This window comes from Manacus vitellinus, unplaced genomic scaffold (genome assembly GCF_001715985.3).
Source record: "Manacus vitellinus isolate BGI_N305 unplaced genomic scaffold, ASM171598v3 scaffold_5_pilon, whole genome shotgun sequence".
Taxonomy (NCBI): Eukaryota; Metazoa; Chordata; class Aves; order Passeriformes; family Pipridae; genus Manacus; species Manacus vitellinus.
In genome coordinates, this window is record NW_021940682.1 from 30,885,612 (window position 1) to 30,908,623 (window position 23,012).

The 23,012-nt window shown below is 36.8% G+C and overlaps 1 protein-coding gene across 1 annotated transcript in view; it reads right to left on the reverse strand.

Annotated features, from left to right (window-relative positions):
* The window catches only part of TRHDE (thyrotropin releasing hormone degrading enzyme), a 196,948-nt gene that overhangs the window by 121,178 nt on the left and 52,758 nt on the right, over window positions 1–23,012 (reverse strand). The window contains exon 4 of the mRNA XM_029963508.1: window positions 649–803. Coding sequence (XP_029819368.1) covers window positions 649–803 — 155 coding nt within the window. The remainder of the gene's footprint in view (window positions 1–648; window positions 804–23,012) is intronic.

The following is a 23,012-nucleotide window of genomic DNA, read 5'->3' on the forward strand; positions in this document are numbered from 1 at the left end:
TTGCCTGCCCCTGTAGCAAAATTCTTCAATAATATCTGCATTCAACTCAATATTACTAAATACTTGTAATGTGTTCAGTTTGAGATAAGAAGATGGGGAAAACACAAAATAAATTGTAATATGGCTTTATTATTTTAAGTTTTCTTATTGACACAGTTTCTGTACACATAAAGACTTGATTATCCACCAACAGTGAACACAGAGTGGGTTAAAAAAAGAAAAGAATGGAAGTATGTGTATATATGATGGAAGAAGAAGCTGATTACCAAATTGAGCCAAAAGATTTTTTTGACATGAACATGAAATTCAGGATGAACCTGTTGTAGTTCTACAATGAATAACTTTCTACACCTACCAACATGTTTATTCTACACACCAGCAACAAACACAGAGACACAAACATAAAGAATATAATCATACAGAAGACAGGGAAGTTGTTCATTGCTACTAATTTTCTCCTCTATGCCCATTTTGAGTCTTCACAGTTTCTGTATTGTAGGGATGTGTCTTACAGACCTCTGTGTTATTTGGATTTCAGTACAATGGAAGTTGCAACTGTCCATACGTACAATATAAATTCATTTTTGGTTTTAAAAAGGAATGCATGGTTTCCGACATTAAGATCAAATATGTGAACACCTTTAATACCTGATGACATAGCTCATGTACAATGACCATGGTGACATCCAGTAGGTATAATATAGAAGAAATGCTTGGATCTAGCAGTATCCTTTGCTCCACAAAAACACTCAGTCCCCAGTTCTCCATAGCAGCATATGGATGCTTAGGCACAGCTAACAGATCTAGAAATAGAAAAAATATATGTTAACTCCTTGTGGGATCTACTATGCTGAAGAACTATTGTAAGTAAGACCATAAGTCATCACTAAAAGCATTATAAATAACACACATTAAAAAAACCCTTAATTTCAGCTTTCTAGCTACGTTATTTAGGAAACATTAATAAAATATTCATTTTTTTTATTTTATGCCAATATCTGCTCACACATGAGCACTATGTTATTGATGTAATACATTATTAGTACTTCTAATTGAAGCTTTATATACAGAATCCAGCTTATTTACAACACCTTATTGATTTATTGCTGGGTTTGATACTGCTTCTCATGTTTACTATACCATATCAATGTGTTAACATAGACTTTTACAGCAAGTATTTTTTATCTTTTCATTAAAGCAACTTCTTTGTGAAAATCTTACACATAAAACTGTATGTAACCTGACATTAAGGAGTGCACTGAAGAAATACTGTTTCATAACAAGAAAAATGGCAAATTGTTCAGGATCATCAGTTCTTACAAAACAAGGCATCTTTCAGTGTGCACTATTGCTAACACACATCCTCTGGGAACAAGACTGCTGGCAGCCTCTTCTCAGCCCCACAGGTTGGAAGTGGGACCATACACAACTTCAGGAGCATTACTTCAGTTTTGTATTCAGTAAGTGACAAAATATTAGGAAGAAAATGGGAAGGTCCTTCGTCAGGTAAAAAAAAAGCAACAAGGAATCTCAGCGGCATAAAGTTGAATAAGACAATATTAAAATACATGTGTTAAAAAAATCTTACTGCAGAAGATTGAGAAGGAAATAAATTGACTATCACTATAGAAAGAAATCCAAAATTACAGTAAATTTTTCTAGGGAATAAACAAATACACAATGTTGCTTCATGACAAAAAAACATCTGAAAGAGTCCAGAAACAACTTGTATGTCTGTAAGAAGACCAGTGCAACCCATGTACAAATCAGACAGAATTTTGGAATCTACAATGTCACATCTAGTCAAACTAGTTAGCCTGACTTCTTAATTAATTAGCCTGGCTGCCACACTCCTCTCTCATTTGGTTCTGTTACTTCTGGTTCCAAAGCCAGTTCATTGGCAGTTATCACATGTAGTATACATGCAAGTGGTAGTTCACTGGGTGGGATGAAAGATCTCTGGGCTGACTTCCTAACCAGAACAAGAAAAAATCTGACCTACTTATTCTAAATAATACTCTAAATTATATCACAGCACTGACATATCTCCTAAGGTTGTCTGTTTTGGCTTGCTGAAGTGTGGTAGAATTGGCTTGGAGAACAAACAGACTGCAGGAGCTCTACTCCAGGATTCACAGGAAGTTGCCACTAAAATATCAGGAATGGAGAATTTGGGTGTCTTCTGGCATTCCCAAAAAGGGCCTGATGCAAGAAGCACAAAAATACCAGCCTCCTAGCACAAGCAAAGGAGAGTCTAGCAGATACTTCCAAATACAAGCAAAGTAAAAATATCCAAATCACAGAGACATGCTACAAATGCTAAAGAATAAGTATTTTATAGAAAAGCAGACACTAGAACAAAAGCATAATTAAAGAAATTAAAGCAAAAATCCAAAACATGCTGTTCAAGATTAGATATGCAAGCAAATTCAAAATGACATGCTTTCCTCTTCTTTTTCAGTTGAAGCTCGAACTGTACTAATTTTTTAGAGTAACTGCAATTTGTTATAAATGACATGCAAAATGAAAAACTCGTGTCTGAAGGTATAAAGATGGGGAAAAAAAGGGACACAAAGGCTACTGGGTGAAATCACTGAAGTTAACAGCAAATCTTCATTGACATTAAATAGGAATCTCTCCCATTCTCAACTCTGTAAAGAAAGTCATATCTCTATAATTTCTCCTACAGCAACTAAACCACCCTTCAAAAGGTGTCTTCAGAGGATGAATACAGAGAGACTCTGTTCTTATTTACCCCAATTAAGTTTTCAGCAATTCCCCTCAAATTAGCAAAGAGACACAGAACAAAAACTAGCACAAAAGTAAAACCAGTTTCCTACTCTTTACTGATCCTTTTATTTTCTCTCCTTTGGGTCCATTTGTAGTTTTTGGTCTTTCTTGCCAGTCATAATGTATCTGACACTGATTTTGTCAGTGTCAGACAGTTATAAACTGGAATAACTCTCAGGAACTGGGAAACAAGGGTGAGGTCTCACACTAAACCTTTACAGCTAATTATAGACTGTCTTTCACCATTTGTGTCATTGGTATTGGTTTGCTGGTTTAGACTGATACTTTATAGCACTGACATACTAATAAAACCTTCCAATTTGACAGACAGATAACTGCCTTGCAGGTAGGCAACCACAGAGAGATATTCTAAATCACTTTCATCCAACACAGCCTCATTGCTCTGCAAGCCTGAAAACTCCTCTCACGCACTGGCTAATGCTTAAAGGGCTTTTCTGAACAAAGTAAACAAAACAGATAACCCAGTCAGTTTCCAGAATGTTAAGCCCTGCAGGTGACATGACCATACCAATAATGTTGAATGAATATGAGCACACTACCTTTTCTTAGTGCAGGGACTGATACACTGCACTTTAATGCCAAAGAAGAGACTTAATATTCCAGTGACTGACAGAATGGACCCTGAACATAGTCATTGTCATAAAATCTTTCACTTCTGATTGTCCACATCTAACCTGAGTATGCAAGTCTTGATGTTAGTTTTTCATTGGTTGGTCTTTGATTGCTCCAAAAACTTCTACTACCTTTAAATAAAATTCCAAACGCGTTTGGTTTTGTGGTAAAAGACACAATAATCTATATCTTTCTCTGGGGAGGAATAAATGTTTGATTTCAGAGGAACAATGTTTGATGTTCAAGTCTCAACATGAGAATTTGTATTTCCCTCTCTTTATCGCACCATTAGAGCCCTGAGGAAGGTATCCTGTGCTCCTGGAGGCGACATCTGTTAAGGTTTCAGTGTCATTTTTAAGGAGTAAGGTAGAAAAGGAGGGGTGATACACATTTTGATGGAAATATCACTCACACATATCACTGTGCAAAAGTGTTCTGCACTGACTGCAAAAGGGGAACTACTAAATATATAAGTTTGTGTATGTGCTGCATCCAGTCACTCTGTACACTATTTAATTAAATTCTTTGTAAAGTACTTGCGAATGTTTGATTATGTGGATATTGCTGGAGAAATAGAAATGTATGTTATTGCTTGCAGAAAATAATAACCTCATGCATCATAAAACTGTTACTTGAGATTTCCTGATACAGTAGCACAGCGTCCTGTGTAGTGCTGGAATAATAGAGGGTTTCCACCTCCTGGCCTTCACAGAGACTAAATTCATGACTAAGAAGTAAAAACTATATGGCTAAAATAAAATCACCAGACAAAAATGTGTTGGAACTTCACGCTAACATGCTATACTGGTACAATTATTTGAATACAAGGATAGCCTTTGGACTTCTAAAAATCTATTTCTGTGTGAATCTCATGGGAAAAAAATCAAGTTACAAAAACTGTACTTAGCTCAACAGCTGCTTTTGTTTCCAAACATTTAATTAAGACATCATAACTATGTGAGTTTACATCAAAATATAATCCTCTGACATTATTAGTAAGTTATCATCATAGTGCAAAATGGAAATTAGCGACTTTGTGACCAACACCTAAGTTGGTCACAAAGCGAAAACACATTTGATAGTTTTTTTATCTCTGAACTTAGTATCTGTGCAATTTGCACAGATGATACTGTTTTTTCTTTTTTCCCACTCACCTATGATATTTTCTAGGCAGTTAAAAATGCTTAAATTCCCCAACCACACAACCAGGAACATCACTCTTGGTTTATATGAGAGCAGAGGTAGAACTGAATAGGATTAAATGTAAAACAAGATCCAACTCTCTCATGGAGGGTACCCCGAATTTGAGGGTCCTTTTCTCCTCCTTTATTATCCTACTCTTTTTCAAACATCAAAGCATCTTTTCCACCATTGTGATTCCACTATATTTAACCACCTCCACTTGAAGTTGGACAAGGATACTGGTTTAACAGACACACATCCTTAATATACATATAAATATGACACAGACAGAGAGACATCCACATCTACATTTACTAACATCATGTACTGCAATCTTATTTGATTTAGCTGTTGGTTGTAATGCAACCAAGGACTAGATACTGCAGCACATACGACAGTATTGAATTTCTAATACTCAAGGTAGCTGTTATAAAGCATCTACTAAGGCAAAAAAATAACTAGATGTGCAAACGACTTCTGCAAATCTTCAGTTAGCATACATGTCTCACAGATAAATATGAGACCCCTGAAACACTGCAATTTGTAAATGAGAACATACAGTGACAAACAAGAATTTTCTGTCAAGCATCTTTATACACATATTTTCCTTAATAAACCCAGGAAGCACAGAGATAAACTGTTCACTGCATGAACTCCATGTTTTTCCCTTATAATCTCCATTTTTATTACAAAAATGACACTACAAAAATAACTTGAATTTACCTACATGACCCTCACGACACTTTTTTCGTTCATTTCTTCAGAGAGGCTTTCTTCAAGATATCAGGTGCAGATATCATGTTCCCAGAATTTCCTTTTTTTTGACAAAAAATTCAAAAAATTAAGAGGAAGTATGGGCTAATATCGCCTTCTTTTATTCATACCATAAGTAGGGGGGTTGCCCTTTTCTAATGCTACATAATGTAATGAATAGCTTTATTAAATCTCTCTAAAGGTCTGGTGCAATTTCTTAAATGAATGTTGTTTCATTTCTTTTACCAAGTAGAAGATGCTTTTCTATAGCACAATACCACTTAATGATTTATGCAAATTTTAAGGAACAAGCCAACTACAAAAAGTGACAGCTGTGGTTAAAAAACATGAAGTCAAACAGTAGTTATTGTAAGGAATATCTGAATTTTCTACTGATAAAGAACTACTGATATAAGGACTTACAAGAAACATCTAAATTGGCTACTTTATTTTCTGCATCGTTTTATTAGTATATGGTAGAGGTGTTTGTTCTGGAAAACCAAGTTGTTATTCTTCTATATTCTTTCATCCCCTTAAAAAATATTGGGGGGGGGAGGTGTGGATCAGGAAGCAACATAACGGGATGACACATCAAAAAGCCCAAATATCCCAGGGTTGGTGAGAGCTCTCTGAAGCCAACATTCACCTTGAGACACTTTGAGACATCTGATTTTTAGAAAATATTAAGTGCATGTTTCCTGAAAACTAAACCAATTTAGTATTTCACTTCTGGCAGTTAGAACCTAGTTATCCTAAATTAGCTGTCTTTAAACTTAAGAGTATTCCTCTGTCTCATCTCAGTACATGCAAAGTATTCAAATACACAGAAGTTGCCCATAACCTGGATAGCACCCCCATGGGAAGTGTTCAACTGTTTCTGTTTACCCAACACTTACTCTGGCACCCATCAGTTTTTATCTCTGGAACTATACCACCAATATCCTTCTGTAAGCACGACACTTACCAACCCCCATGGACATTAGCCTGTAGAGTTAATGCAAAGGTCTAAAACTGTTTGCCATTATTTCAGTCAAATCAGATGGCTTGTGGCAGACCCTGAGGAGAAATCACTGACACACAGCAGTTTATTGCTGGGGTTTTTATTGCTTCTTATTGCTGCACAAAGTATTACTTAACATTAACTGACATAAACAATGGATGGATTCACAGAGTGTTTGATACAAATAGCAGATGTTTAATGCAATCCAAGCAGGAAAAAAAATTGTGAGAGAAAGTTGGGGAGGGTAAGGAGAGATAATAAGCAGAAATTCAGAAAGTAAAAATTTTGCTATTTTTTCAAGTAACTGAGCCTTGACACTGGGAGATGGTTAGCTTACAGTTTAAGAAAATAAAATAGAAATCTGTTGATTTTATTTGATATACATATTATTAAATATGCAAACTTTCAATTTTGATACCCCCAATCTATAGATCTATAGATCATGTTATTTCAAAGTATATCAAATGATCCATTAAAATGAAAAATGAATGCAATCGCCCATTGAGGATGAACTGCACATCATCTTGGTTGTATTGATCTCCACATGAACAATGCCTTTCTTTTAAAATAATACCTGGATAAATCATTATGAATTCCTGTACAACATCAAACGAGGAAAAAAATCTTTCTTTAAGTTTCTTTTTAAATATAAACTTTTTTGCCAGTCTTCAGTTTAATGTGGGAATTCAAAACTCAGACACACAAGGAATTGTACAGATCAAACTGAGACAGAGACTGAAATCAGCTCAGGTTTCTGTTACTCCAAGATACAGTGGTAGTACTGTAAATGCATCCCCTACAGTATGTATAGAACAGATGAACAGAGAAAACACATTCCAACTCTCAACACTGAAATATCCGGAGAGAGGAAAAAGCAAGAAATACATCTGTTGCCTTTATAAATACTGTATCTAACGTAAATACTAAGAGGACTGACATGATGGAAAATTGCCAACAGCCATTTTCCTACCACCAGAGTTAATAGAGCATGAGGATTCTATGGTTGAAAACAACATGCCACTGATTACTGAGCACTTTCAGTATGAATGCTGCTGCAAAGAAAATGATCAAGTGCCACTGCCATATTCCTTCTCTTTGCTGCAGAACCAAGGTGCAGGTACACGGAAAACTCCAGAAATTCTACTCAAGAGCAGTAATGAGGTAAAATAAATTTTCTCATCTGGCATATATAAAAATTATTTTCATCACAGTAACAAAGACATGAATGTTTTCATAAGTACAATACTCTATATACCAAGATTTACCTCTTTTATGTTTGTTTTAAAGTGAGATCGCATTCACAGGTGATGGGCACAGTTTACTAGTGAAAGTAGAAATAGGAATTTTGGGAAGACAGGCAGGTATTTCTCAATACCAGCATCTTAAAAATATGTATCATGATATTCCACCTGGAGATAAAATTACAAAATACAGATAATCATATTCACTACATCTGAAGGCCATATTATTGTGGGAACTGTATCTATTTATCTTCTCCTCCAGAGTAAGATGAAGAAATACAAATGGTCTGTCCTGGAGAGCTCCTGATATACTGTTTTTAGGTCTTGCTGTTTATCCTAAGCCCTAGAATAAAGCATATTTTACATTCTTATGCTAATTCTTTAGATAATATAAGATAGGGATAAAATTTTACTATGTTAATAGTAAAAATAGCAATCTATTAGTCAGTTTATTTAATACACAATTTTAATAAAAGAAACAATAACTTTCTGTGACATAGCACAAAAGGCCCATCATCATGAATTCTAGAGAAACACAAATAACAGAGGATTCATTTTGTCCTCATGCAAGTTCAAACTCTCTCCTCCCTGCTCATGCCCAAGGATGTAACCACTTAAACTAAGTCTTGTCACAGACTCCATACTCACAAGCAGCTCAAAGTACACCCTGATGGGTCAAAATACAAAAGTCAAAGGTGAACTTCTTGGTGCATCTAGATATCCTACAGAGATTTAAGTAAGTGAATTTACTACTTCGTTCTATTATGAATCAGCACGGTCACAGGCTGCCAGCCATGTGCTGTGCAGCTACTCATAAGAGATGAAAACTCACAGTTAAAAAGCAGGCGTGCAAGATCATAACACAAAAAAATCATCCCTCTCTACATAGTTAATCCATATTTTCCACAGTAAAACACAGCACCAAGACCTGAATCTCGAAGAAGCTTCACTTCCCCAATGCAGGAGGGCTGAGCAGTGGGCTCCGTTCAGCCCACATCCTGTTATGCAGAGGCAGGCAGTAATAATGTGTCTGAATAAAGAGGGTCCTTTTTAAGTTACTCCTCAATGCCAAATGGTTATCAGTAGGGGGAAAAAAAAAGAAAAGTCATTAAAAGAAATTACCAGGATGGAAAAGCAGAATAGCTGAAACCTTCACCAGAGCTGAAAATCTCTCTTAGCATGGAAAACAATGGGAACAGACAGAAATGGTGCTTCATTCTGCACCTGGAACAGACTTATACTAGTGAAGAGAAAGACAATAATTAGAAAATAGCCTTATTTCTGAAAATTGTGGTTTCAGACATATTTGAAGTATTTAACAGTTTCAATTAACTCAAAGAGTAGAACCCAAACATGAAAATCTATTACAAAAATGGAATACTGCAAACTATGCAAAAATAAATTTCTAGAAAGAAATGTTTGTGACACATTTAAGAGAGGCTGCTGACCAATACAAAGTGAACCATGCTACTTAAGTTTGGCAAGGAGCTAACCAGATCTGAGAACATAAGAGGTTGGGACAGACCTCAGACAAGTATTTCAAGAATAGAATAGACTATCGAGAGACTCAGAAAAAAAGCACAGCCTGACAAACGACAGGCGTCATCTAGTCCAGAACAAAGTTTATAGAGATCAGTCAGATCTCTGACATAGTGAGCAAGATTGATAATCCAATATCCTACCAGAAAATAAACCCAAGATAGACAATCATCCAGAGCTCAGAGAACATGTGGAGCTGCACACGCAGTGCCAGCCTGGACAAGTGACAGTCCTTGTCAGTGTGGGAGATGAAATACTGAAAAGCTGATGGACTAAATCTCTTCACCAATGGAGGGACCATACTGACAAAAGAGATGATAATAGCAACACTAACTCCTACTAGTATTTCCTGGGTACTTTTATGATACACAAATGGGCATTGTATTGCTATATTTTTGTATAAAATATGCCTTGTTAGTTTCCTTAAATCACATTTAAGCCAAATTCAGGTATTTCCATTCAGTCATACATTTTATCAGTAACTTTCAAAACTGACAAAGCTGCTGAATTCTTACAAAAGTTACCACTAAATAGAAAAATGTATGTTTAATCTCGTTACATTGATCCATATTGACCTGGTACTGCCAAGTGGGTAATCATAGCTCAGGTCCTTGTGCATATCTTATGTTTCATGTTTTCCCAATCATCAAAATATTGTTCAGAAGTTCTGGTCTAAGAATTCATCTGCAAGAGATACAACATAAAAAAAGTATGTCTTCCCTTGCTTTTGCACACAAAAGAACTCATGTAAAACTGAAACTTTTTTTTCATTGCCTACAAGAGGAGATATTTTGAGAAGTCATTGCTATCAAGTACTTCTGTGTTAGATGAATATGCAAAATTCAGGCAGATGCCATTTGAAAAGGTTATGCATTCATCTTGTGATGGCACAGACAGTATATCAAATTTTACTGAGTAACAATTCATATGGGAAAAACCAGGAAGAGAGAGTGGCAAGAGGCTTTGGACAACTTTGAAAAGACTAAAAAATGCCAAGCTAGAAATACACACACACACACAAAAAAAAGCATAAAGGACATATATTGGAAGTACTGTAATGGAAGTACAGAGACCAGGCAAAGTATGAAGGTGGTGTTATCATCATGTCCAGTCAATAGAAATTTTATACTGAGATTCCTTGGAACAATGGATTATATCACCAAAGTTGTGCCAAACGTGGGGTGGTTTTTTTAAATCAACAACTACTGTAACCACTACTGAGAAATCCTGTTTACAGACATCAGAGTAATCCACGAAAAGGCAACAAGAACTGAAAAAGATGAAGAGATCTCCCTGTAATCCCACAGCCAATTCAGAAACAGTATGACAGAAAACATAAAACTAAATTCTTGAAGTACCTTTAATATGGCATCAGGGCAGTCCTCTAACAGAATCACACAGTGGTTGGGACTGGAAGGGACTTCTAGAAGTCATCTTGTCCAACTCCCCTGCTCAAGCAGGGCCATCAAAAGCCAGTTGTGCAAGACTATATCCAGATGGCTTTTGAATATCTCTAAGAATTGAGACACCACAATCCCTGAGCAACTCTGTGACAGTTCTCAGTCATCCTCACTGAAAAAAAGTTACCTGATGTTCAGAGGGAGCCTCCCGTGTTTCAGTTCATACCCATTGCCTCTTGTCCTGTCCCTGCACACCACTGAAAAGAGCTTGGCATCATCTTCTTTGCATCCTTCCTTCAGGTATTCATGCACATTGACAAAATTCCCCCTGAGCCTTCTGTTCTCCAGGATGAACAGTCGCTGGCAAACAAGTGAAGAGCTAGACACTGTCTATACCAACAAGAAAAAAGAATATCTATCTATAGGGCATGGATTAGACCATTTTCTAATGTGCATCCTTTTTGACTTCTTAACTATTAAATCTCAAACTCTCAAATTTAGTTCTTCCACATAAATTGAAAAAAAGATAATCAGGTTTTCTGGTTTTTCAACCTCATGGTGAACAAGTCATGGAACTAAACCAAACAGAATAAATCAACATTATTTTCCCAATAGCGCAAGAAGCTATAACAACCAAAACCTGATAAAACACTTGAGTATCAAAGATGTTGAAGGAAAAACAGCAGTTAAGCTGAACAAGGTAAAGAAGCCATAAGAAGAAATTTGAGTAAAGTGAACGTAAAGTAGACAGAAATTCAGTATGACCAATTGCATCTGCCACCTACAGAAGCTGATAATTTTCCTGATCAGTCCCTGGCAAAAAGAAAGATACCAAAACAGACATAGCACATTTTTCTAAAATAGCACTATTTGTCCAAGTACAATCTTGTTTATGTCCCATGTTACAGCATGGCATTACAAAGTCATGGAGATAACAGATGTCTGTTCTCAGTACTACTAGCCCACTGAATACATAAACTTTTCCAATTATACAGAAATCAGAATGGTTTTCCTGAGTAGAATTCCATTCTATGCATCATAGGTTTAAACATTAAAGTTATATTAAAGTTATATTAAAGAACTAGAACAAACTTGGGTTCACAAATCTCATCAAAACTTCATAACCAATGACTAATTTACATTAAAATAATGTAGGTTTTATTTTAAAGTGTTTCTGTTATTATGACTTTTCTGTTAGAATCATAATTTTTCCATACCATTGTTTCACTAATATTTACAGAAAAAACAATTTCTGATCATTCCACTTAAAACTAAAAAGCCAATTAAATATTTTGCTGGATTGGTAATGTCTGATGAAGACTATGACTTAGTATACAGGCTTTTATTTTCAGAAAATATAAGAATAACTTGCACGAAACAAGCATTGCAATGTCTATTAGAAGAAAGAATAATCTGCTAGATCTTCAGTATAATGAAAGACACAAAAGAACAACTGGTATGGGATCAGGATCTAATAGTCCCTGAATCTAGGAAGTCTTTTTGTTTTGACTTCTATCAATATAGTTGAGAGTATACAGCTAATTCAATGTGCACCATGGAAACATTCTTAAAAATCTTAATAATACCATGCAGAGGACCATTGCAGTCCTATAGTGAACTTAGTAAGCCAGGATGCCAAGTCATCAAATCATCTGCAAGATTCACACTGAAGTCTTTGAACCAAGTTCTCCTTTGCACTGAAGACGTAATCACCTCCTAAAAGACAGATAATAAAACAGTCTAAATGAAACAGAGTTCTCATGTGGTTCCTGGTCCCTTTTCAGTGCTGGAACAACATAAATCAGATTGCTGGTTCAAATGTAAATCAGAATCAAAATGACTAGGACTTGCTTACAGCAAATGATTAAGTATGTGGGAGATCAAAGTCTAGCGCTTCATTGACATCTGAGAATGCAAATGAGAGATGTAGAAGAGGATGAAGGAAAAACAAAGGAGAACTGGGGGATTCTTTCTTGGTGCAAGCATTAAAAATCTACTGTTTTAAACTAAACAATTACAATTGTATCAGTGGAGGAATCCTCTCCTTATCTCATGGCTTTACTTGATGAAAGGCACATTATGGTATTTCTGTAAGAGGTCAATTTGGTTTGGTTTTTTCATGCTACTATATTCATACTCCTCAAGAAGATATTTTACTCTTTAAGCCAGTTTTGTTCTCTCTCATTTAGTAAACATTGATTTTTTTCTACCCGTCTGCATTTTAAATAGAAATAAAACAAGCAAGGGTGGTTTTGTTTAATACCTTCAAAGGTGCTGAACCTCCTCTGGCTATCTGGAATAAAAATCCACAGCTGTGATTTCTTTATGGATATTAAAATCCCAATTTCTTCTTCTTTAAAGCTTCAATAGTTGTTTAAAAGAAGTGAAATACATCCTTCTTTAAAGATTACAGGAATGTTCCCACATTTTGCATGATCTCAGTACATTCCTACAGCAGTCTGTGCTGCCTGGGGGTTCAGCTTGATGTCAGCTTGAAGGTATGACAGTGATGACCAAAGACAGTCATCTGCAGAGACAAGTTACTAGGGGCTTCAAGAATACCAGCTATCCTGACAGCAAGAAAAAATGAAACACATACTTATTAAAAGGTACTTTTGTCTCTTGCCACAGCTATATGCTGCACAAAGAACTGCTATTTCATTTACAGGTGAAGACTCAGTGTTGCAGTGGTGGTACAAATTTTAGCCAGTGGAGTAATATGCTTGACAAAGTCATGAAGTATTAGATTATTACCCGCCCTGTAAAACCTCAGCACTTGAAGTAACCAATGCAAAACTTTAGAAGCACCAGATAAAAGATGAAAAATCCCAACCACCACTCTAAGATCCAAAAGAGCACATTCTTCCATTTGGCATTTAACATCCTAGATACCCATCTTTTTCCACAGGCATTCTCTCATAATTTTATATTAACTATTTTTGTAATAAATTTATGGGTGAGCTTCAATTGAAAATTAAATGTCCAAACACAGTGAATTAATTGTATTCAATCCATAATACACAGAAATGCATAGATTATAGAAATATACTCTAGCAACTGGTGAATAAAGGCAAGGAACACTTATAACAAAAGTTATCACAGAATTTTGCTACTTAGTTTATAGAGTATCAGTCCTTCTTGATAGCAGCAAAGTGTCATTCCTAGATTTCACCTCTTGAAATGTTTTTCCACAGCCAGAGGAGTATCTTGACTTGTATCAGGATGCAATCTGATCACAATAGTAGTGCTGAAATTACAGTTAAGAGAGCACATCTCCAGGTACACTAATCCCTGTAATGATTTGGCCTGCTGAAAATCCAAGTTTCTCCAGACATTCCGGCTTCCCCATAACTCTCACTGTCAATCCAGTATAACTCTTTCTGCTCAGTGTTATTTGTTAACTTTCTTTAGTGATGCTTCCCTCCCTCTATATCAAAACTCTTTATTCCATTTTTGCCTATATCAGACTATTGCCTTTCACATCCTTAGGTATATTTGCAATTTTCTGTGTTTGGATACTGGAAGCGAGTAAAGAGAAAACTGAAGAGAGAACTCAATCTCATGTGACTCTCAAGATAGAAAAGTAGTTGTGTCATCAATTCTCAAAACTCCTTCGGGTGCATGTAATCAAAGACCCAAAGGAAACGCTTATCAGCCCTTCTTATGCAGTATCAGCAATTGCATCTTTTTGCCACCCTGTTAATGCATCATACTGACATGTCAGGAACTTTCCCCTAGGTCACAGTGGCACAGGTCTAGAGTATTTTTTCTGGTCTACTCTATTCAATGATATGTGATCAGCTTACCTGGCTCATATGGGAAATTGTGTTTAACATATATCCAGGTACAATGAAAATTTAGACCTCTTCGTCTCCTCTGCTTTCTTTGCAACTTTTGAGCCTTTTAGCTTTTGTTCTAATGGTTTTAAGTATCCTGCAAGCACTTGGCAAGTATTTTGTGGTTTCTAAAGGACTATTAAGTAGTCATCTGCAACTGCAGGTGACCAGATTAATTTCTTCAGCTGCTTTCTTGCAGGTCTGATAATTTTCTATCCCTCCTTCTTCCTCCAGCACAGGATAACAGAAAACTGTACATATATATCTCTGTGATCAGAACTGAGACTGAAGGTAACACCCTGACATTGACATAAAATCTGCTACTTCGTATTCTGTTAAGTGTTTTTTTCAGCAGCCTACTGAATTTGTAGGAGTCTGATTGTTACTTTGGCTAAAGCAGGACCACTGATCTTTCCTCTTGCTTCCATCAGAATGTCTCTAGAAGAGCAGACCTGCTGCAATATGCTTTTTCTTGACTATGTCAAGGTTCCGTATAGGTATATGAACTAAGCTAGTGCTGAAGAAGCAGCAGCATGCTCAGGAAAAACACCAACTTAAAACATACCTGAAGCAGCATTCTTACGCACAGTTCCAGGCTACATCTGTCTTTCCTTGGCACAGAAGCCACTTGATGCAGAGCTGTGTCTGCCAGCCCACAGAGGAAATATGTTGGAGGTGATTGAATGGCTCACCCAATTATGCTGAACTGGCACGTGTTGCCACCTCATTGTAATTTTGCATCAGTAAATCAACAGTTAAAAGGCATATAATACAAGGTGACTTGAAGTGGCTGTCATTAATTATGTTCTATCTTTTGCTTAGTAACCACCACAACACAGTCTTCAATAAAACTAATCCTAATTACAGTCTGACAAGTTTCCCAAGATTTATTTTAGCATGACAGTTTTGGAAACTACAAGAGCTGTTCATTTCCTTTTTATTTCACAAGTATATCCAACAGAGTTACAGTCAGAGATAAACAAACACATATAAAGTGCCATTTGAACATCCAGGAAGCAGCAAAGCCAGTGTTAGAAGATACTAGTATACCCTGAAAATATTAAAAATTAAATTTTTAGTAACAACAGTATCAGCTTCAGAAACTGATAAAAAGGTGGCAACTTCCATCTGATCTCTCATTGGAGCAAATTAATCAAAAATCTCTTCTGTACTTCACTAGAGACTCTGCAAAAAAGGATTTTCTTCTATCTATTTCAAAACAATCTCCTATCGCTTTCAATGTGCATCAGAGGTAGTAGTGTCCCTTGTAGGATTTGATGAACCATAGTTATGTATGAATTCATTTACATTTTTATCTTTCCCTTTAATAAACTCTCTCTGAAGAACCCCCTTAATAATATATTTTGTGCTCTCAAAGTCAAAGACTTTTGGATAAAAATAGGGGAGTCCAGAAAGAAGGGAGAGAGAAAATAATTTTTAATTTTAAATTCCATCTCTCAGAATAATTCTCATCTGAACCATTTCAATGTTGTGAAATACACTTCTCTTTGTTGTTAGCCTCCTTTTCTCTTGAAAACAAGGAAATATAAAAAAGGATGTTACTGTTTTTTCCCACTTAACAAAGAACATTCAAGATGAAATTTTACAACGGGGGGGGGGGGGGGAATCAGTCTTCACTACTGAAAGGTACAGTCAAATTTGGAAAGCTCTGTTTATGTAACATAGTTTTATAAACTTTTAATAGTTAGCATATCAGCTAGCTTTCTCAACTCCTATAACCAGGACAGGATCCTTCACTTCTGCAAAAATGACAGTCAGAATGAAATAAAACCTTTAAATTAAAGTGTTACAAGAAGAATTTCATAATTACACTTTAAAATCATGAGTATGCAGTGAACGAGGAAGTGTCACATCTCTCGTTCTCTCAAGTCACTCATATATGGCACTGTTCCTAGGAAAGAAAGAATCCTTGAATTGGTCCACACCTGTTCTGCCTCAACTTTGCTAGAAAATAGGTTAGTTAATAAGAAGTGAAAGATAAAATATTTTCTCCGCCTTCGGTTTGAAGAGTACATGTACCAACCTTTTCTATAAATTTTTGTCTTCATAAATCCTAGAGTGGTATATGCTAGAAAAAATTATATAGCATTGGCTGCATAACTTTAACCCTAAAACTGATTTCTGAGAGGTATCAGCCTCAAAAAACACTAATTATCTTACTGCCTAACAAGGAGATTGCAAGACCAGGCTTCTTTTCTCAGAAACCCACTCCCACCAGTGCAAAGGCTTTGCATGTCACTCTGTGCTCTGTTTGCATTGATACTTGGCTGCTATTCAGGACACTGCAGATAATGCCAATTATAGGGGCCACAGACAGTGGCAGCCTCTACAGAGAAGCCTCTGCTTGATCTCACTTCCAGCACAAGAAGGCTGGCACACCTCATGATCCAGAGTAAAGCAACAGATGGGAAGGAGGGAAGAAGAAAGAGAATCAAAGCTGTTCCACGCTGGTTGCTCAGAGGTTGCCAAAACAGGCACTGACAGCAAGTAGCCATAGGGAACTGAGGCAAGTTAAAATCCTCATTTCTCAGCAGGTGCAAAGCAAGGAGACAGCATTCTAAAACAACCCCCTAGGAAGCCCTACATTTTTTCCCCTCTCCCGTTCTTTCTTTCTTTTCTCTTAAACAGTTTCATCCTCTAACAAACAAAATTGCCAGTGGCTTTCAACTTACAGCAACAACCTGGAGGCAACTCATGAGTACTTTGTCAACAATGCTAATCCATACACCAAAGAAAAAAGACTTCCATTTACAGTTAAAAAAATAGAAAATAGTTGTTTTCTCTGCAAAACAGGCCTAGGAAATGTAAATTGATGCAATCAGGTCCCTAGGGCGTTCTGCAATGTAGAGTTCTGCTTCTGTTCCAGCACTGTAGATCTATCTTTCTCTGTCCCACTCTCCTACACATACACAATTCTACTCTATTTCACTTATGCTTGTATGCACCTCACAGAAATCACAAAGAATGATTGTGTATGCTCTGGTGTGCAGATATTCACTTAAAATACACATTACCAACCACATAGCAAAGATTTTCTCTTGTTATCACTGGAAGACACTTTTCCAGATTAATTAGTCAAAAACTATTCAATGCCACTTAAAGGGAGAAGTAGCTTTTTTAACGCCCTTGAATTTGGGGCTTAGAGTATTGAACTGATTATGGTACTCCAGTACTCCACTTTTCAGGAGCATTACCAGCAACAGGGAGCACATTGAAGTTAACTAGTTATTTTTAAATCAGCCCTAAATCAAGTTAAACTGAAACAAACATATTTGTTTTCTAAACCCAAACAGCAGTTTGCAGTTTAAAAAAAAGTATAATGATGATTTGAAGAGAAGAAAGAAGTACTTTGCCCTTCAACCAGCCTTAGAACTTTCTCCCACACTGTATGGTTTAATTAGTAAGCCAGTAGTTTTTCTGACTGAGAACTGTTATTTTCACATGTGCCCTCTCTCCTCGGGTAGCCTTTTCCAACCCTTCACCAGAAATGAGTCCAAATAACAAGATAGATTCTTTCTCCTATAACACAGATCTATCATTAGAATTCTTCACTCTTCAGTCTCTCTCACCTACCCATCTTCTGCCAGAAAACCTCTTATTTGTATACATCAATCCAGGCAGGAAGAAATCTAGTACATCCATCCATCTTCTTGCCATATCCTCCTTTTGGTAGCGCTAATGTGAGAGAGGATACCCAAACAGTGCTAGCTGCCTGGACTGGCAATGAGTGAACCCTTAACAAGTTATTTTCTGCAAGGCATAAGACTTCCTCCACTGTAGCCTGAACCATTCCACAGTGATAGCCTGACACTGACTGAAACACATTAGTCTCATTTTATAGAGAGGTACATAGAGGACATGTGTGACCCATACAAAAGGCAACACAGTGTTTTGACAGAGAGCAGCTATGGTGGTAACAAGTCTCTTTGGGAGGATAATGAGTTTGAGATTAACTGATCTTAATCCTGTCTGGAAGGTTACACTGATACCCTAACAAATATTGAAGCTCACTTTGCACCCAGAATCAGAAAACGCAATCCTCATCCCCTCTGGTGACCATATAATTCTTGCATCTTACTTTACCCAAATGCTTCAGTGAGCAGCACCACTGGGAATGAAGAGCTGTAAAAAACCTACAGCACAAGGTTATCCCTTTTTTCATTTGTTAGCCTCTCTCTCCCTTCTGCCCTTTCATCCCTGTCAATCAGTAGGTATATTATGTGCTGGAGCAAGAGGGTTTACATATCTTACAAAGTCTCAATCTTACTCTCACTGTAAATGGATGCTTTTATTCATCTGACTCTTAGTTTTTACAAGACCTGCAAGGTTCTGGCCTTGATGAGAACTGAAAGCACCCGGTTTTACAAATTAATCTGCCTCCCTAGCAACAGCATGGATTTTCTAAGACCCAGCTCTGGGAAAGAACTGCCTGTAGTAAAGCTGGACATGGCCCCTATCAGCACATGAAGTAGAAAGAAACCAAGTGGATTTGGGAAAGATGTGGAACTGACACAGCCTGAAAAAGAGAAATAATACAGTACCTAAAGAATATACACTTGAATCAGTATGTTAGTATTTCATAAAATAGAAGCAACATAACTGATACAATTACTGTTACTTCTGCACCTCAGTAGTGACATCTAATGTAAATGCTGAAACCAGGGCATTCGTATTTTCTGTCTTTCCTATTTTTTAAGTAGTTAGTGGTCCTAAGAGGAAATAAGTTACCATGTCATGCCTAAATTGTCAGACTTTCCCTTGATTACAAAGAGCCCTTTTTCTCTGACATGTTTCTCCTTTCTGCTCCAGGCCTCAGGTATGGTACTAAGTCAAAAGGCACTCCTTCAAAGCAATGAACTACACATAAAGTCTAGGTTCAGTCTTTTCTACTTGCACATTTTCCTTCCTGCCCACTCCTTACAGACCAATGAAAGCTATTGAGTCCAAGAAGTAAACACCTATTGTTCAAAGACAGCTCACTCATTCTTTTACCAAGTAAGGATACATTTACTGTGGAAGAAACAACAAAATTGTACATACAATATTCTATATGGTATGCTTTAAAATTAATGTTTTCATTTTCTTCTGAAAAGTGGTGTAAAATGAAGCACTCATGGTCACAATGAACTTTCAGAAGCTAGACATGAAGAATCCTATCAGTCACCATGACTAGAATTCAGACTTCACAAGATTCACTTCTGTCAAGAAATTCTGAATCCAGAATATTTTCTGGTAGGAATATCAAAAGCAGAAGACTCTAGACATATTTAAACTGGAGTTTGATGAGTTGCGTATATAGCTTGTTGTCAAACACGGCAGTAGAACTGCTGTACCTTTCCAGGCTGTGTTCCCAGTTACATGATGCATGCTCTCAACTTGGCTCTAACAAACCCTGCATTTTCTCCTAAATTATCATTCTGGGGTTGTTGTTTAAGAGCATTTTAGAAAAAATCTCAGATTGGTGAAAGAAAAAAACAAACAGTGGTATTCAGAGATATACTATTTCTGTTTGCCTGTGCTTGTTTCTTGGTCACTTGTTTGAAGGATGCCAATACCACATGTGTGCCAAGTAGAGTTAACTGAAGGCATTCTTAGTCCTTTCAGAAGCCTGACGCCAAAAGAACTGTTCTGCCTGTTTCCTTTAACATACGGTACAAAAAGTAACAGCTTTGATTCTGAAGAGTCTGATTCAAAAATCAACCAGTACAAATAGGCCACATGCATGCTATAGAAGCACACATGAAAAGCACGCAGAAATACGACTAAAACATCTTTCCATCACCTGACATTTCCCACAATGCACATGGAGGAAAAATAATCCCCCATCCTTGAGAGAGAGTTTGGGATGGCTATGCAAGCACTAAAGAAGTGAAATATCAATAGCTGAAGTAACTCTACTTTCGTCTTTTTTCAATCTGTTTCTTTATTGTCTTCCAAAAGGACACCGCAATGAAGGGAACATGCTCCTTGCTGTTCAGAGTGAAGTGACAGCTGGGAGGAAGAACTTACTCACTAGGCACTTCCCCAGATGACACAACTTTTGATCAAAGAATCTACTTCTAGAAATGCTGATTCACTAATGAGTGGGATAACTGAGCAACTGCAGCAGTGATCTATACATGAAACTGGCATTGTCTCCCCCAGTTCAAGGGACACAAAAGGCTACCAAACAATCATGCTGCTGTAGAGTAATGTCATTCCTGTCCTCATTTCTTCAGATCAGTCAGCAGCCAAAACATGTGGGTAATGCTGTGAAAGAAAAAGTAGCAAAACCTATCTATCTGAAACCAGAAGAAGCCTTGTTGACTACCTCCTTCAGAAACCCAGATGTGAAGTTCAGCCCCCTTCCCTTGAAGCAACGAGGAAACTCTTGCCTGTTTGTACACAACAACTTGACAGCAGTACCTGATCAGCAAAAGATCTATACTGCAGACAGATTTCTATGTATTTACTTCCTAGGCTATGCAGAAATCCTTAAGTTGCTTCTCCAATGCAGAAAGAAATACAAATTCATGGCTACCATCTACTAATTTAAACCTGGAGTCAGATACTTTGATCACTACAAAGTGAACAGGGATTCAGTGAAATTTGAAGGGGTTTTTGCCACATGCCATATGGTCTCACCAAATTTCACAATTCTGCCTCTAACAACATTTAGAAGCAAAATATTAGTCTCTCTCCCAGTAGCCTACCAGGCACCTCATTTTTGCAATGTCACAACCCCAACTAAAACACAAAAGCACAATAAACCTACTTCACATGAACAACATGACCGGTTTAGGAAGCTCATCTACCAGATCCTCCTACGAGAGTGAGGACCTACTTTCAGAGAAGGATATGAATTCATTCAGCTATTGCACAGAGACTCTGCTGTCTGGAGAATCTTGCTCCCCAGTTTGACACAGGAAGAAACAATCAGTTACTATATATAAAGAGACAACTTCTTTCTAGGGATTTTTGTAGTGTTTCCCTCCAATAAAGATTGTTTCTAGCCCTAGAAGAAAGCAACAAAGGTCAGATAACATTCTTCGGTCCTAAACCTAGCATTAAAAAATGGATTAGAGCTTGTGAAGAAATTCTGAATTTATAAAATTGCTTGATAAAAGCAGAGTATAGCTCTTTAAGCAGAGAACAGTTGCAAAAAATTGGTTTGCTGTTTCTGCCAGCTCAAAGTTTTGAATCAATGTCTATGGAAACCATTTCGGGTTTTTACATTGACTCCTCTGGGCATGGAATCATGCTTCAAACAACCTATATAGCTAAAGTTTCAATTATTTTGCTGTATCTTAAGATTATCCCTTGAGCTTTCCTCTGTGATTATTTCTTCCAGATATTTTTATTCTATCCTAGAAATCATTTAACAAAATAACGTAAATTCTCCGCAACGTGATAAAAAAGACAATTTCCTTTCTCAGCCAGTAAAAAGTCAATGGCAAATGATTCTATCTCTTTTTACATAATTTACTTGGTTTATATCTTTGGATGTCAGTGTACAGGGGCTCCTATACTAGTCCTTCAAGTGACTACAGCCATATCCTTCTCAACAACCTTTTTCACTGCTATCTTGTCAACATGAGCTTGATGAAAGATCTCAGAGAAAGAGGGGGAAAAAAAACAGAGGAAGAACATTTCTCATCTGATTAACAACTTGCTAGCAACAATAAAATATCTCCAGATACCCTAACATTGAAAAGTGGTGACTCATTTCAGGCTTACTTGAAAAGGCAAACAAATTTTTAACTACTTAAACTACATATGCTTTTGCACAGAAATGGCAAGCATGCACAGAAAAACATTTGAAAGCTAATAAAATACCAGTTTGTTGGCAGAAAGCAAAACAAAACAAACAAAAAAACACAATCACAGGAAAAATCTTACTCTTAGAAAATGATCTGACAAAGAACCACATAATGATTCTAAATCTGGTTTAGAGAAATGCTGACTTCAGTCCATTGCTTTTGTATTCTGAATAAATGATTCTGGACACTCTTTCATGAGATATTCCCTCATATTAATATGCAAGGTATTGGGGGGAGGGTATTTATTTGATAAAAGGTGTTTTCTTCCCTTCATGTATCTTTTAAAAATTTAATGTCTATCTTTTAAAAAGATCCTAGGGTCCACAAGAATCTTTCCCAGCACCTTATTTTAACCTGTGTCATTTCAACAAGCTGATTTACAGCAGTATCTAATAACCATTTTAATGGCCCATGTGTGGGGAGAATGGGAATAAGCAGAAATAGGCAGAGCTGCTTCATAATCCAGACTTTTCCTGAAGCTGTCAATGTGTGGTATAATCACACCCCAAAACAAAGTCTGAGAGGACCCAACAGGGAAGACTTCCCAGATTTGTGGACTCAAAAAGAGACCACGGATTCAAAAGCACATGTGAAGAGTTCTTTTCAGTCTGGAAAGCAAACTTATTTTTTCTTTAGTTTGAATAACCTAAGATTTAGTCCTTAAGGCAGTAATTTCAAGGAAATCCTAGTGACGATGAAAAGGCTTACTGATCTGTTACTCTTGCTACTGATATTTGTATTTCCAGGATGGGAAAATCCTGTTGTACAGAGCCGTACTACACTGAAGTGCTCTCCAAAAGAGCCAGAGATTCCTCAGG